This window comes from Catharus ustulatus, chromosome 2 (assembly GCF_009819885.2).
Source record: "Catharus ustulatus isolate bCatUst1 chromosome 2, bCatUst1.pri.v2, whole genome shotgun sequence".
In the NCBI taxonomy this organism is placed as follows: domain Eukaryota; kingdom Metazoa; phylum Chordata; class Aves; order Passeriformes; family Turdidae; genus Catharus; species Catharus ustulatus.
In genome coordinates this window covers 10,094,826-10,114,030 of record NC_046222.1, presented here as the reverse complement: position 1 = coordinate 10,114,030, position 19,205 = coordinate 10,094,826, and the positions used below count along the sequence as shown (strand labels likewise).

The following is a 19,205-nucleotide window of genomic DNA, read 5'->3' as shown; positions in this document are numbered from 1 at the left end:
GGAAACAGTTGAACCTGCACCAGTTACATTCTTTTTCATGTGGCTGGCATTTCAAACAAGAGCATCTACTCACCATTAACCACAAGTGCTGTGAGGGATGATTCTAAAAGTCCCTTCTTGCCTTAAAATCCATTCTTTGGAATAATCAGCACATAGGCCCTTATAAGCCTTTAGGATTGCTGCAGTAATTTGCATACTTAAAAAATGATGATAATATGTACTGTGGTGTGAAGATACCAAAGACTTAGATTAACCATTTTAAAAGGTTTTGCATTGTTTGAACACTGCAGTCTGCTGTAAGTATTCCTGAAATTAGGGCACTCTGCTGTGTAGGATAAGGTGGTAACATCATTTTATCTCAGGCTCTGGGCTGAACTAAAGCGCATATCCTAAAAGAAGTCACCTCCAACAGTGAATATAAACTGACTCCTAAATTGTTCATTACAGAGCTGACAGTCTGATTTGCATTTATCATGCACTTGTTAATCTGTGTCCTTAAATGAAGGCTGTGTATGGCTTTGGGTAAAATGCTTTGCAGCCAATGGCAGGGATTGGTTTCTAAAAGTCCTCCTCTAAATCATGGGTTCAGCTACAAACTGTCCAAATCTTCAGCTCTGTTTGCAGCTCAGCTGCTTGTTTGTAAACTGTCCATTCTTCTTTCACATTCTGTGAGAATGAAACCTTAAGGAACTAAACGTTGTGCAGGTACTTCGATGATAAAAGCTATATAAAGACGTAGATAGGTTAACATATGGAGGAAAATGGCATCTGCTCTGACAGTGATAGGAGTTAGCAGCCAAAATCTCACAAGGTTTTTGTCCTTATTAAAGTATTTCTACCATTACCTTATTGCAAGCTTACAGGAAGCATCTGCTTACAGTTTGCACTTTTATTCATCTTACATAATTATTGTTTTCCAAAGCAGCCACATGGTAGTGTTATTTTATTTACATATAGGTTAAGCATCTGGAAGTCATATAGGTACAGCATAAGAGTTTGTTCATCATTATCTCAGACTGGAATGTGGTGTTCTCTACAATATGATTTGTGTGCATTTGTTGTGTTTGGTGGGGTTTTTCTCCCCCCATGAAAATTGGTATAATTATTTTGGAAACTCAGCCACGTCATTTTGCAGTCCATACTCTGATGTACAATAATAATCTCTTGTAAAGAATTATTGCTAATGCTGGCAAATTAGCAGAATGCCATATTGTATCTATAAATTCTGCTTGACAGGGATATTGATCTGAGATTTCTGCTTATTTTACTTGTGCTTACTTCAGAAAGAAGAAGCCTAGGGATTTACCTAGGATTGCCTGTTGCCTCATATTTGAACAGAGAAATTCTCTTCCTCACAGAGAACAGTTTTAAGGGGTTTTTATGCTTCATGAGGAGCACTGGAACAAAGACTGAAATCTCTACAGTATGAGAGCTTCTACAGTGGTCAGACAACTCAAGCAGGCACTCCACAGGTCCCAGCCACAGGTTTGTGAGGAACTGTGCCAAGCCATGGCTCTGACAGCTGGGCAGGATTTGTGTCCTTGGTGTGAGACCAACACCTGAATCAGATTCTGGACTTCAGATTCAGTGAGGATCCATCAATGAGGGAGTTTATTAGCATGCTAAAAGCACTGCATCAGGAAGCTCTGGAGATGTGATCTGATGAGCAGTCCATGGACCAGATGAAGTCCAGTTATCTGCTGCAGTTCATTTTCTGAACTGTATTAATCATAAACTTAATTTTGGCTTGTAATTTACTGATCTGATTTGCTCTAGATTATTAGGGTTTGGAGGCCAAGTCAGATGCCATTTGAAAGCAGTTTCCCTTGATTTGCAATTGAATTTCTAAACTGACCTACAACCTTGCTAACATAATGTTAATGGCTTGCATAGAGAAAAATGCAAAAATAGAGGTTTTTACAATTTTGCTAGAATAAGGTTCTTATCTTTAATTCCTTTTGACATTTAACTTTGACAAATCTTGCATATGTATACCTTTGGGGGAAATTGCATCTCTTAATTTATAAATATCTCAAATCATGTAGGATCTCTCATTTGAGAAACTGATAAAATATCAGCAGGAAAAGTAGGCAATGCAACCAGTACTGAGAAATGTTGCCTGTATTTTCTTAGTCTCGTGCCAACTGTTTGAGGTATGTGGCACTGGGTGTCTGTCATTTGATGTCATGATGGTGAAGAAAGGCATTTTAGTGAAGAAACACACTGTAACATTAAAAAAAAATTAAGTACTCTGTCTACTTTATATAAATGCATTTAATAAATAGTTGCTTTAAAAAGATAAAAATAAATGTCCCTCATGGACAGCATAAGATCAATTATGAAATCAAAGAATTAGTCGATGAGCTATAAAAGGAACAGAGGCTATTAAGGAATATCTGTTAGAATTCAGACTTACTGCATGTAGTCACAATGTATATGCAAATTCTCCAAGTATATAAGGAATTATGGCAAATCTAGTAATTGTTTCCTATCATTCTTAAACTCTATTTTTGTGCTTTTTAAAATTACTTAAAGTTGCAGAAGATGTATTTAAAAAACCCCACCCTCTGCCAGCTGCACAAAGGGGTCAGAAATAGTATATAATTATTGCTGAGCTAATTGCTGGGTGCTAACCTACATATAGACATACACTATTCAACTCAGACATTATCACAATAGTGGACAATTAGGGCAAATTCAGTGACAGATAAAATGCAAATAGAATGTTTAAATCTAGTACTCCACTGGATTTTTAATTTTTAATAATCTTAGAATAATTGTCACTCTAGTCTTACAAATGCAATCTAAAAGGGTGGCTCCATCAGAATAACAGTTGCAATTTTTTTTTTTGAAGGCTATACTTAAACTAAAACTACTTATTGTAAAAATAGGTTTTAGACACAGACAATATGTTTTCTTCTTGAACACAAAATTATTAATATTTTTATAACGGGGGAGGATTAGAAAGAAGCTTTTTTTTGGAGAATGTTCTACTGTTTAATTCCTGACTTCAGACTATCTTCTTGAATTACCAATTTTGGTAAAATATGGAATCCTTTGAAATATGTCATTTCATATTTTGTAGAAATAGATTAATTTCAGAATTACTTATTTTTATATTGAAATATCTGACGCTGTAGGAGGGATAGATGAGGAGATAACATAATTAGAAGAAATCTATGGCAACAGTCTGTGCACTTCATGAAACTTAAGGATATGATGTCTCTTCTCAAACTTAAAAAAATTACAGTAGCAACACAGCAATGACATGAAAAGCCAACAGTCTTACAACCCTTTTTATTTATGAATGTCTTTTAAAAAATGTCAGAACAATGGAAAAATCGTTCTTCTGTGCATATTTCTATATGGATTTCTCATGGTCTTGTGTTCCAAAGAAGCAAGAAAATGGAGTTTCATCTTTGGGGTTTTGATGCAGGGGGTGCATGGCCCAGTTATATTTAAGCTTGAAAGAAATTACTGCCCTGCAGATATATTCCATTTGGGGATTAATTACACATATTGGAGTTTCTGTAGAGCTTTAGAAGTCAAAGAATTCACAAGCAGATAAAATCACTTGAAAACTATTTACATGGTGTGTGTATATTAAGGAATAAAAAATAATTTTAATTTTTATTTGTAGAGAAGAAGCAAAAAAGTCAGAAAAAATAAAACTTGAGGCTATGTTTAAAAGCTGAAGATAGGTAAGGATAGATTTTTTGCTTCCTCAGGACACATCTGTACATGCATTTAAGAACAAGAACCTTAGAGGAACCTATTGAAGGAGCCCTTTGATGGCATCAAAGACCTCAGCACCTTCCCAACACCTGATTTCCCCTTGCTTTGCAAATCGCAAGCAATATGTCTTCAAAACCTTCTGCAAACTTCTGTTTGTTTCTTCAAAGTTTATGATTTATTTTTCACTCAATACAGTGGATGTGATTTATTGCCTGTTTCACAGAGGGAATGAGACTTAAATTGCTAAAGGTAGATGTGGGCAAAGCTGGGAGTAAGTGTGTGACGATTGATTTCAGGGATACAGAGAAGTTTTATGGGGGCTGTATCTGATAAGGCTAACTCTGCTTGGACAAGAAAAACCTCTTCAATACGGGCTTCAAATCGTACAATTAGAAGTGGAAATGACACGGTGAGTTTTAAGCTGAAGGTTGTAAGATTGATCTAAATTCCATGGAAGTTAGTGAGTGTGTACCACTTGCTTTCTTGTGGTTTTCAAGGCTGTCAGCCAGGACAATGGTTTGGAGCTCTTAGTAAAAGGGGGAAGGAGAGGTTGATGAAACAGAATAAATAGGTGAAAATTGCCCAGCGTCTGAGAGGAAGAGCAGAGCATGCCTCAGCCTGAATCTGAAATCAGATCAATTGCCTCTATGACTGTTCCCATTAAAGGCTCATGCAGGTAGGACCTGATGATTTTGACTGGTCAGAATATCTGGAAGATTTGCAACTCAGCATTTGTGACTTTTTACCACTATTCACAACACAGTTTAAAAGAGAGGGTGTTTGGCGGGGTATTGCAGCATCCAGTGCCAAATTAGAGAATCCTTTTACATCCCACTTTGTACAGATGTCAGGATTCAGCTCACAGTACGAAATTGCTCCAGTTCATCTCAACCTGTGTCTGGGGAAAGGTCTGCTCGTGTCAGCCCCTGTGTTTGCCTGGGCTCCTTCTGGTGGCTGGCAGGCACAGGCTCTGAGTTCAGCCTTGGCACTGTGCTTTGGAGGAGTCTCTGGCACTCAGGGGTAGGCTTGTAGTGAAAATTCACTTCTCAGGTACAAGAATGATGCTTTTGGCCATTGATGCTGTTCCTGTTAAGACCCTGCATCCCTCACCTGAAGATAGTTTTCTCCTGTTAGGTGTATCTGTAGTGAGCTCTTTGAATCCAGAGGAACTGGCTCTGCACTTGGCAGGATTTTCCATGCTGATGCAAAGAGCAGAATTATTAGCTATTAAACATATAGGCAATGACCTTATTAGAATTGGTGTGCCAGGAAAAGCTGCTGAAGTGTACTGCCTTATTGCTATAATTTAGGTGCCTCAATGAAGTATGTACATGTGTGCAAATTCCCACTCGACTGAGCAAGGTGTGGAGAGCAGAGATTTTGTGCACACTGTTGTCTGTGTGTGCAAATGCATGCACTCTTGTTTGAGCACCTGGGCTCCCTTGGAGGGGAACTTGTTCTGCCTCCTTGGGTGGTGGTCTGCTGCTGTGCTGGCTTGTCTTTGGAAGCTGCTCTGCCTTACAGTGCCATGATAAATTACAGCCTTTGCTGATTATCTACTGTCATCTGGCCCCTGGTCACCGAAGTGAAACCAATGAAAGATCACATTTCTTCCCACTGTGCTGCTATAACACATCCCTACGATGCTGTAGGCAAAACCCTTATTATAAATTGTTTTATTCAGTCATGCTTATAATGCCACCTCTACTGAGCCTGCAACACAGGACATCCAGGTAGAGAGGAATAATGTAACTAATTTTACTCCACATATTCGACCCTCTAATAGCAACAAAAGTTCTTTGCCTCTTTGTTAGGTTTTTTGGGGGTTTTGGTTTGGTTGTTTTGGTTTTTTTTTTTTTTTGTTTTTGTTTAACCAGGCACTGGTTTTATACAACTTGTCTGAATGCCACTTTCAGTCAAAGGTTTATGTAGTTGTTTAGTAATGCTAATTGTTTGAAGGGAAATTCATTCTTATGTGCTGAATGAGAGTGGAAGGCAGTTAACTATAATGACAAAAGCCATCATAGGAGGAGATTATGCTTTTTATTACAAAACCATGCTTGGAGTGTGGCCTCAGACCAACGTGGGATGCTCTGACAATGGTTGGGCAGGGTGAGGTTGGGGATAAGCTTATCTCAGAAGAGGACTTACATATACATTTTTCTCACTTCATGAATAGTAAGTTGTTTTTGCTAACATCAGTCTGAACAGACTGAGGCTAGGATTATAGCCTTGCTAAGTTCTTTTGCCATGTGAATCAGCACTGCTAATAAAGATTTCTGCAAGCCAGATGATGCCCTCATTTATACCCAACTGCAGTGTGTGCACCCTCTGGCCTTGGTTATAGGCCAGTGGGGTCAGCCCAGGCACTGAAATGTTATTATCAAGCAGTACCTGATATATGAGCTACATTCCAAAGCAGTCCAGTTTGTTTCTCTAGTGTGAGCTCTGTAGTGCTAATAAAAAAAAAAATAAAAAGTCAGTGAGTGAATGCCTGAAGTCAGGATTGTCTGAGGTGGCTGTGGCAGGTGAACTGCCTTGTAGTAGCTGTGTCTGTGTTTCATCTGGGAACATTTGACCTTGTCCTGCTACAGGAGCTCCTTGCCTGTTAGGCTGTCTCCCAAAAAAATAGACAGGACCCAACACATGCAAGTACCCTGGACTGTCAGGCAGTTTGGGTTTGTCTCCTACTGTTACACAGCTGGGCAGATATAGCCCATAATTACTGAAGTGCAAATGTCTTTTAATGCCAGGACACTGTAAAATGAGGGGTTTGGTCTTACTTTACAGAATAGATAAAGATATATTCCTCAACATCTGTACCTGCAATAAAAATGGGAAAAGAAAGAATGAATGTAGAACTTGAACATAGTTAATCAGTAACTGGTTTTGCGCTGCTGTAAACAGAAAGAGTTTGAATACATAAATTGCAATTGTGGAATTATTTTAAATGCAACAGCAGATACCTGCTTAGCAGGCATTTGTGCAGTGTTTATCTCAGTATTTCAGACAAATGCTGATTATGCAATACTTGCTGTCTCTCAAAGACACAGGTGCCTAGAGATAGAGAAATTCTTGAGTTTTCCTTTATATCCAGAAAGTTTAGAAAATAATAGCTATATTTTAATAAGCACTGGAAAAAATGCTCTCGTTTTTTAAACCTCTCAAAAGTGCCAGACACTTGCCCTGTGATTCTTGGGACTGTTCTATGCAGGAGTAGGAGCTGGACTTGGATGATCCTTGTGGGTCACTTCCAAATGAGGATATTCTAGGATTCTGCTGTGGAAGCAGGTGTGTCACAATTTCTATCTTTTGCCATGTACACAATTTATTCCTTACTTGAATGTGATGTGAAAACAACCCAGCCAAAACTGCCAAACCTTCTTCCTTCTTTTGCAAATAGATTGCAAGTCTGGGGCTCCACAGAAAAATAATCTCAGTGTTTAAAGCTGCAGGTTTATGAGCAATGTGACATTTTGGCACACTGACACATTTCACCCTTGTCTGGTAATGGTTGGTATTTTTTATTTTTTACATGGAATCCCAGCTGATTAATGAGTTTCTTGAGCACTTCAGAAATCATAGACAGAGCTGTGGAGCCAATGCTGCACCTTTTGTCTTGAATGTGTCCTCAGGGAAACTTCAATACAGCATGAAAAGAAAAGCAAGCTAATATCTTTAATAACTGCAATTAGTCAGAGTTTCATTGTTTCAAGTCACCTGAAATGTGATACCTTCAGCAGCACTGGAGGCATCCTGAGTGTGGAACCAACTGGATCAATACACGTTCAGAGGAAGCAGATGTGTCTCTTGTCACTGGCAGTATTTTCCTGAATGATCTCTGCTGCATCTTCCATTTTCCAACAGAACTTGTCTTCTTCCTCTGCTTTTATTATATGGAGATACCAATATTCTATTACTTAGCTTGTCTTCTCCATGGTTAATTTCTCTTGATTACATCCAGAGATGTTTGAGTGACTGGTGTTAGTTGATTCTTCTTAATGGGAATACTGGGTATTGCACTGCCAAAGCACTTCAAAAATTCATTGGAAGCAGGAGGAGAGGACCAGGTTAGTACTTTGTGGCTTCAAGGCTGTGCATAGTGAAATTTAAAGTGAATATGTCCAAAATACTCCCAAAGAAGTCAATAAACTGGAAAACACACAAAATATTTGAAGGTCTCAGATATAAAGAGCTATTTTATAAATTAAATGTGAGCTGGACATACATTTTCCCATGAATGATAACCTGAATTTGTTTATTTACAAATCAGAGTCTTTAAGTGCCACGAAAGGTGGGTTATGATTCCTGTATTTATGAACTGGTACTTCCAGCGCTTTTCAGCTTTGTTCTCTCTTCATCATGGCTGTTAGAAATATGCCTGCCAATTTTTTTTTTAAATTGGTAATACAGTTGAAAGTATTTTATTAAATATTTTCAAAGTATAACTATTGCTTTACTTAGTTTTTGAAAATAAATCTTGGCATCTTTTCTACCTCCAAGCTGCTTTGCCCTCAGTTAATCTCTTTTCCCTGCTCCTGTTGGACAGGTATCATGTGCCAATAATTTCATAGTTATGTTTTGGATAAATGCTTTATTTCTTGCTAGGAAATAGAGCAAACTAGAACACAATAAGATAACATATAGTAGGGCATTTCAGTATTAGAAAAGAGGTAAATCAGACCAGAATTGTTTGCTTTTTCCATTTCCCCTTTGTCAAAACCAGAAATGTATTTTCAGTCTGTAGCATAAAACACAGTAAAGTGTCTCATTAGTGGTTTTACCTCCTGTTGTGATTTATGACTTCATATGATATTTTTCTTACCAAAGCAGCTCCTTGGGAAACAGCATGTGTATGCTGTTTAACAATTTGTGTTATTTTAAAAGAAATAATATTTATTATATATTGTTAAATATCACTGTATATATATTAGAATATTGCAGATGAATTGCATGTAAAGTTTTTTTAAACATAGACAGCATTTTTTGATAGGTCATGTTTAGCAATTACTTTTCAAAGTAGCAGTATAGCATCTTGTCATTGTTGAAAGAATTGAGAATCTTTGTGTTGGATATAGTGGATAAGATTTTCCAAGTTAATAATTTTATTAAAAACATTGATAAAGCTAAAAATTGGCTTTTCCCCATTGTTTACCAAGTATTTAAGCAGTTTTTGGTTGCCTACAAGCTCCATCAACTAAATTTATACTTTTTGTACTGAAATTCTTGTGGTTAAGACTGAAACAGGTGGTAAATTCAAAATGAATTATTATAACTCCTATTATACTTAAATGTAAACCTGCTATAAATCCTGATTGATGAATGCAGAATGTTTTGAAATAAATTTCATGTACTTCTTCGTTCTACATAATATATTTTGCAGAGTAACAGGCCTTAGACTTCTAAGCACAAACAAGAAATAACTCTCAGTATAGAAATGTGAATCCTGGACTTGTTTCCCTTGTTTTATTGATGTGTTTCTTTTACTGCACTAAAGCAGTTAGTATAGTATATAGTATTGCTATACATTGAGCCTTCAGCTGTCTTATGCAAGAAACAAAGGTACTAGTTAGTTGTGAAGAAGAGAGAAACCCTTTTGTGGGTCTTTATTACCAGCAAAAACCATAATGAACATATTATTTGGGGACTGGCATGCAGTGATAGTCAGAACATCTTATTTAGTTATATTTGTGAAGGGGGAATAGAAATGCTTTTTCACAACACCTGCAATGGGAGTGCAGACTCTGCTCTAGGCAAGCACTGGTGTCTTAATCCCTGGAAATCACATGAATTGGAAGGAATTTCAAATATGTTTTTGTTTTAAGCAGGCTCTGTATTTATTTGGCATGGTATTATGTCACAAGTATCTTAAAATGCTGCTTCCATTGGTGTCCATGGCTAACAGAAATCCCTAGGAGGTTTCCACAGATATTTAGAATGCCCTAAGCTGAAAGTATTTAAAATCAAAACAATTTTCATGCCTAAAAAGAGCTGAATTAATTATGGCCCACAGCAACTTGGGCTTCTGTATACAGTGAGGGAAACAGCAGAAAAATATTCTTCATGCCTTCAATAAAGGATATGATATTTCCATCTTGTAGTGTTTGGTTTTGCTTATATCTCTTTTGCAAAGTTCATTTAGTCATGGGCATTTTCATGCTGCCAGATGCTGGCTGTTTGGGATCTTTGGGATGATGGAGAAGGAGAGAGGTAGGAAAAAATAAAACATTGGTAACTTCTTAGGGGAGGGGATGGACATTTCAGCTTCTGTCTCCATTCCTTCTCATCTTAGTCGTGACTATCTAATCAGTCATTTCTATTTCTGAAAGCTCTGATTTTTTTCTTTTGGTAGTCCAGTGTTCTGAAATTGGAAAAATGAAGGCTGCGAATCATCCCGAGCTTCTCCAAGTGTTAAGACAATTCTATAATTATAAAGTGCCAGGATATACAATGAAAAACGCCTGTGCTAGAGTGCTGGGTTGGATCAAAGTGTTATTTCTTACAGTTACTGAAGGATCTTGTGGAATTCCACAACCTTCCCTGCAGTGAAATGGAATCTGGATGGCAAATAAAAGGGCCCAAGAACATGTCAGTAAGCAGCTTCTGTCTATGCCTCTTACAGTCTGAAAGCAGCAGAGCTCTCCAAAATAGAACCCTTACAGGGCCATAAGACCATGTTGCTCAGGGCTCTGGTATCCAAGCTTCTCTGAAATTGTTGTTGCTATTTATTCAAGCCTGAGGGTTTTAATTGAGTGCTTATACCAGCAGCCTTTTGTGCCTGACACGGATTAGTAAAAAGAAGGAAAACATGGAAAGGAAGAGTGACCAGATAGCTGGTTATACCAATTACAGATTAAACCAACTTGGACATATTTTTCCTGTGTCTCACTAGTGGTTTGTTACTTGGATTGCTGGGGTACCTCTGAGTAAACATCCTACAATTAACTAACATCCTACTGTTAACTAAGAAGAACCTCTGTATTCATTAATGTTGTAGGCATTTATAAGCATAATTTCAGCTTAATCGTGGCTGCTGCCCTTTGGCTTTATGAGCAGAATGAGGGAGAGAATATACAACTGCTAATTCATCTTGAATGCTGCAGGCTTTTATCTTGACTTCATCTCATAAACACTAAATTAGAACTGGATATACTTAGGGTGAGGGCAGCAAGGATATTTGTGAGTGTGGGAATCTTTGGTCTGAGAAATTACTTTTTTTACTGGAGTAAGTTTTTGGAAGGGTGTTTGGAAAATCATAATATGAGGAAAGGTGAAGAGGATTTTTTTTTTATTGAGGAAAACCTTAAATTATCTCAATAAATTTATCAAATATACTTTTCAAAGAAATAATAGGAAGTAATTAAACATGTTGAACTCATTGCTAGGACCTATGGGTGTGGAGAAAAGCATAAATGAATAAAAAAAAGGAACTTGACAGTCATCAAGGACATATATAGGATTGTTTTGCCTGTTGTAGCTCTCTCTTAGGAGGAGTTTTTTTTCTGTAATAGTAACAGACATAAAGGTGGACTTTAGACTGGTTACTTTTCTCTCTGTTCTCACTACTGCATATTCAAAGCATGAAACAGAATTAGAAATCAGTCGTTTTACATCTCTAAAACACGATGTTGACTTAAAAATCATGATACTCGAAAGAAAAGTAAATGTTGGGTTTCTTTTATTTGTCTTTGTGATGTTTCATCCTGCGGAGTTTGTATAATCTTTTTTAAAACCATATCTTTGCTCTGGAGGAATTTTAATTTTCCAGAGTATGAACCTGGAAATGAAGGCATTAAAAAAACCATGCTAGATTTTGTAAGAAGGGACAGCACATTGTCTAGGTTTCCTTGAAGGTCTTCCTGCTCACTCTTAATATATTCCTAAGTGGATTCAAAAACTCAGCTTCTGTAAAACAAAGCAGAAAACCATCATCAGAGTGGAAGTCTGGGCACTTCAGGTGTTGGCCTGAACCAAGCACAGCCCTGACCAGCAGCTGTGGTTGTTTTCCTTATGCTCCTTGGTGGTCCTGCCCTTCTCTTGCTGTATCACCTGGGCTGCTACTCAGGCAGCACCTGATCCTGCTGAGCTGCTGGAGGCTCATGTCAGAGCTGGCAGAAAGCTGACAGAAACTCATCATGCGTTCCAAAAGCCACTGGTTTCATTAATGCTGAGAGCACAAGGTAGCCAGGCTGGGTTGGATTCTTTTGCAGTATAGGGAACAAAAGGTATTTTTAAGGATGCCTGCCAACATTGGGAACAGTTTTCCCCATAGCAGCTGACTTACTCATGGGTAAGGGTAGAAACAGGACAGTGTGATAAACTTTCAGGGGATTATAAGATTTGAAAGCAAGACAGGCTGAAGAAAGGATGTGGGAGGTAAAAGTGACAAAAGGCTGCAGAGAGGGCCAAGACAATGATCTGTCAAAAGTTCTGAGGTGAGACTGATATTGCCACACATTTTTGACATTGAAGGTGTTTACTTTCTGATGCAAAACTTTTCAGTTAGTAAATTTACTTTATTTACCTGAGGAAGGTGGGGCTGAGGTTGTTTAGTTTAAGGTTTCCTTATTGTCTGGATATAAAAATTGTGAAACCTCTGAGAACTCCTAAGCTTTTTGGTTCTTCAGCACATCAAATGGTGCTAGCAATCAAAACAAATATGAGTGTCTGCCTGCCTCATTTCAGTAACAGTTGGGAGAGAAATAGAAGAAATGGTGTTTTAATTATTAGCAATGAGACTGGTGATTAAGAATGGCTTGATGGAGAAATCTAACAGAAGCCACAGCTTAGTGACTCTACGTGACAGATACTGACCTAATTTTTTGGCAACTAAGAGCCATAAACATCATCCTTGATGTATCAGACTCAGCATCTGGTAGGCTGTCTTATAACTTTTAAAAATTAATGCACAGAGGGATAAAGTACTGTACATCAGCATGTGTCTGCTTTCTGTCTAAATGCAAATGTTACATCCTCTAACAAGCCCACAAATACATTGTAGAACTTAAAAATAAAATATCTTTCATCATTGATATGGTCATGGTGAAATCCCAATATTTCCTTGTTTGTGATATTACAAGCTGTTTGTTAAAAAAAAAAATCTCTGAACATATATCAGATGTTCATGATTGTCTCCACCAGCCAAAATATCATTCTTTATTCAGATGAATAAGCAAGGCTTTAGATTTATTAATACCATCTTTTTAGTGTTGCACTGAAAAGGGCATTGTGTCTGTGGTTGAAAATGTGATAACTTCAGGGAATTTGTGACCATCATTGCTTTGTCATTCTAAAGACATTGATTTTTTTATTTATATAAAACTACAGCACAAGGTTTGTGGCTCATTTGATTTGAGTACTGCCTTCTTATATAGAAACAAAATGCCAGATTGTAGATTAATTCAAGCTTTTGGGCACACACAAGCAAGTACTGGGCATCTCAAGACTGTTTGAGCAGTCTGAATGTCAGCAATCTTTCTCAGCGTACCCTTCATGAAAATCCGAAATTTTGCACAGAAAGTCTTGTGTTTGCTGATCCAGTATCAGCAGAGTCAGTTTGTATCTTAAATACAAACATTTGGAGATGTAGGTAGTAGCTCTGTTATTTCTGTGGTAGTAACACCTATTAAAGGAAAAATTGACTGCATCTATTATTTTGAGAATATGTGCACTACTGAATGTCCCCTTTCTCTTTCCTTCCCTCTCCACTCTGTGCTCCCGCCCCCTGGATTTTGGAGATCCTAAGGACAAGCACTGTGAAAATATAAAATGCATAGCTGCTCTGTGCAGTGAAGAGATTGCTGCTACTGCTAAAGATTTGTTCTTCCTGTTTGCTACTTTAAAAGGAAAAAAAAAAAAAAAAAAAGGCACGCAGGGTTCTTCCCATGCAATAATTCAGAAATGCTGCAAGCAATTAGTGTGTGGAGGCTTGCATTTCAGTTCAAAATAGGAAGTAAAGCCTTAAGAAAATGCAGTGAGAAGTCCTGAGCAGTGGCACAGTGCAGAGCAGGAAATCTCCTGCACACAATAGAGATTAAATGCTCCCTGTGCATACTGTATTCTGCTCAGCCCTCTGCGCTCGGAGCTGGGACCGTGGCAGTCGTTATCTCCAGCAGGTTCCTTGGTGATTTTCAAGCCCTGCACTACCTACCCAAGTGGCAGTGACACCAGCTTTCACTGAAGCCTTATTACTCTTAAAAGAGCAATTTGGTTGGTTGCACAGCTATTAGGATCAGACAGTCAGGCTTAAAGCTGTCAGTACAACTGCTTCTCATCTTTTTTCACAATCCTGACATCTTTTCTCTTTTCTGCTGGACACAAGCATTACTGTATTTATCATTTTCAATCAAGCTCACGCTGCAAGCTGAGGAATATATTCCCACAGAAACCAAAGTGGGGAGCAGAAATTATTTTATAGCTGCTGTAGTAGCAGCGGTGCTGGCTGCATGTTGTGTGGGAGAAATCGGATCAGTGAGAAATGTGGCTTTCCTCAGGGCTACATCACTGAAATATTACTTCAACGTCTGAGAGGAGCAAAGCTACTCATTGCTCTAATTTTTCAATGATTAATCACTCTTCTCTAAGTAAACACAAAGTGGGGGAGAAGATGTGATATTTTAAATTTTTTTTTTCTTTTTTTTGTATTTTTTTAAAGAAAAACTTGTGGAAATGTTGTTATCATTGAAACGGGGGAAAATCACTATGCTTGAACTTCTTTTCATTTTGATGTTGCTCTTCTCTGGACCAACCCTGAGCAAGCTTAGCAGGACCAAAGGCAAACACTGGAAGGGGGGTAAGTGGAAAGAAAAAGTTTTGCAATGGATGTTTGGGTAAGGTAGGAAAAAGCTGTATTAAAAGTAATCTGAGGAGAATACCTGTGCTATTTTGAGTGACTCAGATTTCAGGTTGCTGTGTGGGCTTGCAGTAGGATGCTAAAAAGAGAGCATGGAGTTTAATTTCTTTTCTTGTTAGTTTGCTTGGCTGACTCTGTGTAAGGTATGTATTCCTTGCAGGAATTTTGCTTTGTATTGTACTATTAGATTAATAATGTTTAGAGCTTTGATTCAATTAAATGCATGCCATTTAGAAATTTAGTGATTTTTTTTGATTGTGGGAATTCATGTTGCTCTTTTCATTATGAAGCCTCTGGGACTCTGGTGGCTTTATTGGAAGTGATGTTACCCCTGTCATAGGGGGCAACAGTGTTGGAGAAAAAGAGAGAAGGAAAGCAAGAAGCCTATTTTGAGTGCAGAATTGTTAGTATATGTGGTGAAAATGACTAGACAGACATTTTTTTAGAGTACATGGGTGTTGTGAAATGCACTGCCAGCAGCACTAATTGGCTGACTGGCTATGTCAGTTGATGTGTTAATAAAGACAAATTGCATTAACTTTATCGAAAAAGATGCTATGTTGAGAAAACACTTATGATTTTTGAAGGCAGCAATCCATTTTCCTCTTCTGTTAAAAACTGCTGAGAAGATTTACCCTGTGTGTGCTGTGAGCAGTTCACTAAATGTGCCTTTTCATAAAGTTCACTTTGTTTTGCTTCCTTGCATGACATTTGTTTATGGAAAACATGGGTTATTGAGGTCTCATAATCTAATATAGCTCAGTGAGCATAAATGGTATCTCATAAATATTTGGACTGAGGGAATGTGGATTGTAGATAGTTTGATATTTTCTCCCTGGTTGTTTCTTGATGTTGCTGATTGGAGGCACCCCCAGGATTTTTTTTCTTTTTTTTTTCCTTACAAGTGTTGCCACAGCATGGTGTGTTTATCACAGCTTTAATAGCACTTCCAGCCTTTCTCTGATGTCAGTATTGTGATCTGAGGTTAAAGAGTAGCATCAACATTAAAAAGAAGTTTTAATAATTTATCACAACATCTCAGCAGGAGACTCCTCCCTCCCCCCTCGACATTTCCTTTTGTTGCATTTAATCTTCCACCTACTGTACCTTCAAGGGAAAAGTTGCAGCACATGCTTAACCTGGATTTTTAATGCAGCACATGTATCTGAAAATTATTTCCTGGTCCTGTAAATCACATTATCACATGTATCTCACAGTGCTGCTGCTGGGTATCCTCGTCACAAATTACAAGCTGTTATTTACTCTGGGCAGTATGACCTCCTCTCAGAGGTATGTGATTTAGGATTATATGTCACTGTCAAGATCCTGGGATTTAAGAAATGCTGTTAACTTTTTTCCCTTTCTCCCATTTTCAATTAAATCCGGTAAATGAGGGCTGGATTGCTTTGGTCTCTTACCTGCTCTCAGGCAGAGGCAAAGAGCTGAATTTTTATCACGGGTAGAAAATAACCTATGAACCTGACTGCAGAAAATATCTTAATAGGGGCTTTTTCTGTTCTAAGAAGTGTTTTTTGCAGCTGAAACAGAACATAAGGAAGATACCTGTTTCAAGGAGGCTGAGAAGTAATTTGTCTTGCTTGCTGGGAGCTCTGAATCAGCAAAAACGTCAGCATGCTGCTGCCCAGTGGTTGTTTCATACGTGATATTGTTGTGAGTGCTGTGGGACCTGAAGAGGATGCTTGCTTTCTGGGGGAAGCTCCAAGCTCAGCATCTGCCAGAATACAGTTGTAAGGTCATGTAGTCTGAGTGTTTCTGACCTCCAAAACAGAATGTGTGCACCTCCCCTTTCCATTAACCATTAAGGATCAGCTTTTGCTTATATGCCAGTGATGTGTTGGTGTGCACATGGAGTTCATGGTGAGAGGTCAGCATGAAAACTTCTCCACTGCAGGTCACTGGGAAGCCCATCCCAAAACACCAACAGAGATTTTTTTTTTTTTTTTTTTTTTTTTTTTTTGTTATTATTATTTTTATTTTTAAGAGATTCCAGACAACCAGAGACCTGCATAGCAACTTCCAGTTCCCCTGTTCAGAGGGAAAGGGTGAGGCTGGGTATGTGCAGCTGGAAATGCACTGGATGACTCACAGTGTTACCTGTGCTGAAGTGAGCTGCATGGTGGATAGCAGCAGCTGATTTGGACCAACCTCTAGTTCTTCCAGACTACATTTTGTCTCAAAAGTGCTGCAAAGTATAAGCATCTTTGGAAAGTGTTGGTATCTGTGCAGGCCTTGTGTCTGTGTGGGTCCTGGTCATGATCAGTACAAGTTAATGAATCTGGAAAATTTTCAGCTACAATACATGGAAACTTAATTGCTGAAGTTATTGGCTCTGAGAAGACATTTTCTGTGGTCTTGCTGTATAATTCTGTATGTATGACAAAACCAGCTCTTTTCACCTTTGTTTCTCTCCTTGGAATTCACTAAAACCAAGAAAAATTTTCACCCACGTACATTTAAGAAATGGAATTATGGGTAGAAACCTGCTCCTGATTTAGTTGCAAAGTTAGGTGTCAGGGAGTGAAATGAGTCCTGCATGTGGGTCCAGAGAAGCATAAAGATACAATTTTCTTTTAAGTCTGCATGTAAGAAAACCTTTCAGAATGATTCATTGGAATGTAGTCTCTAAAGGTGCTTTAAACTGGGATTTATAAACTAGTGATCAAGATAAACTGGAGTCTGAAATCAGAACTTGGAGGTGCAAATCAACTGGTATTTATTTTTTCCCTTAAGCTGAAAAAACACCATGGTTCAAGTTTAAGAAGGATTTATAATAGGGAGACCAGAAACCTAGAAAAAGGACATTAAGTACTGGTTTATCTTAAATCAGAAAGCATATTTGAGGTGTTGCTAATGCCTATCCCCTTCTGAATTTTCAGAACACTGTTTTCACTTTGTCATATATCTTTGTCATAGGTAGACAGAGGCTGAAAACAGGTTTGAATGTACCCAGACAAATGGATATTCTTTGTGTCTGTTAGGTGGCATTTGGGGGAATCTGTAGACTGGGAAGTAAGCTGCCCATTTGTTTCTAACTGTGTGGAAAGCTGTGTGACTGAAAGGTTCAGAGAGAGAGAGAGTGAGAGCATTAGGACAGCCACCACTCTTGGGGGACATAAACCCCTTACTCATCTTGGAAACAGCCCTTGCATTCACTGGGGAAAACTGTGTCCATCCAGGCTTTGAGGAGTCTGACTCTTCACATGGTGGTCTCTGTAAAAGGATCTGGTTCTTCTGCCCAGTCAGCAGCTGAGGGGTGGCAGACTGAGCCACTCTGGGATGGTTTTTGGGGTGAGCTGAGCCTCAGGAGGGGCACAGAGAGACTCTGTGCACACCCCAGGGTCTGGCACAAGAGTAATCTGTCAGCAGTGCTGGCAACACCTCCCAGGCAAAGAGAAGACCTTAGGGATGACAGGAGCTGGAGATGAAAAGACTTCAGAGGGAAAGGACCAGAACTAGTGCTGGGAAATTCAGGTTAAAGAATGTCTTCTCCCCAAAGCCTTGTTTGTTCACATCTCCTTAGCGCTTCACCGCAAGAGTTTCCATTTTCAGAACTTGATTTACTTATGATCAAATGGTAGGAATAAAAATAAAATGCAACCACAGGGCATCACCCCACAGAACTATATGAGGGTGGTGCCTGTCCTTACTGTCTACAGGGAAGTGAAGCAATAATCTCTTTAATGACTAAATCAAAGTTTATTATGCAAGTGATCCAGCCTTATATTTCAGTTCCAATTTCAGCTCTATTGCAGTTTAATCATTTTTATGGCAAAAGGTACCAGTGCTAGAAATCTTTAGTGTCTCTGGCAAGGTATTACTGGTGAGGCTGATACAAAGCTGTGTGCCTCAGATTCTGTCTCCCTGTAGATTGATCAGCACATGTATTATTTAGTGTGCGTGTAGTACACCAACAATAGTTTAAATGTTAAATAAATGAAAGTAGATAGGAGGCATTTACATGAGCCCAGGTAGCCTGGATTTCATTGTAATTGTGAGGCATGAGAAGTCTGGTTGGATGTGGAGCTTTTGATGTGCTGGTTGACTTGCAGCACTTGTAGCACAGCCAGCTGTGCTGGGATGATTCACTGTTTACTTTATGTGATTTTGAGCATAGTACTTTATATAGTTTGCCATTTATCTAATTTAAGTAATTTATTTTATGCAATTTAAAGGATAAACTGCATGAATTATTTTTTAATATATTACCAAGCTGTATGACTAACAGTATTTCTTAAATCATGAGATATTAAATAGGCTGCTGTCCTCTTTTACATTGGAAAAACTTATGAAATACTGACCAAAAATTACAGACTCAGGGTCATAAAAGCATTTCCCTATGTTTCACAGAAGCAACCTGATCTTGAGTAGCAAGAAATTCACATTTTTTTAACTTCAGAGGAAGCTCAATATATTGGAGGAGGTGGCTTGTGCATAGCTAAGGATCTAAAAGTCTAATTTTAGAAACTGAGTACTGTAAGTGTGGATCTGCAGTTTTAGTTTGACTGTAAGTATATAAAGCATATGACTACACACAGTATATGATTTGATGTACCAAAGGATGTTCTAATAGTTTTGTTTTGAATATTCTTGAAAGGAA

At 38.2% G+C, this 19,205-nt stretch overlaps 1 protein-coding gene across 12 annotated transcripts in view; it reads left to right on the top strand.

Moving 5' to 3' along the window:
* Positions 1-13,653: 13,653 nt before the first annotated feature.
* ROBO2 (roundabout guidance receptor 2) overlaps positions 13,654-19,205 on the top strand; it is an 847,836-nt gene continuing 842,284 nt past the window's right edge. For 7 of the 12 annotated variants that reach the window (XM_033051273.2, XM_033051269.2, XM_033051272.2 and 4 more), the window contains exon 1: positions 13,655-14,527. In XM_033051273.2, the coding sequence (XP_032907164.1) occupies positions 14,404-14,527 (124 nt within the window). In that variant the 5' untranslated portion in view covers positions 13,655-14,403. Of the gene's footprint in view, positions 14,528-19,205 lie in introns of all 12 variants that reach the window. The other 5 variants (XM_033051279.2, XM_033051276.2, XM_033051278.2 and 2 more) reach the window with 2 other exon arrangements.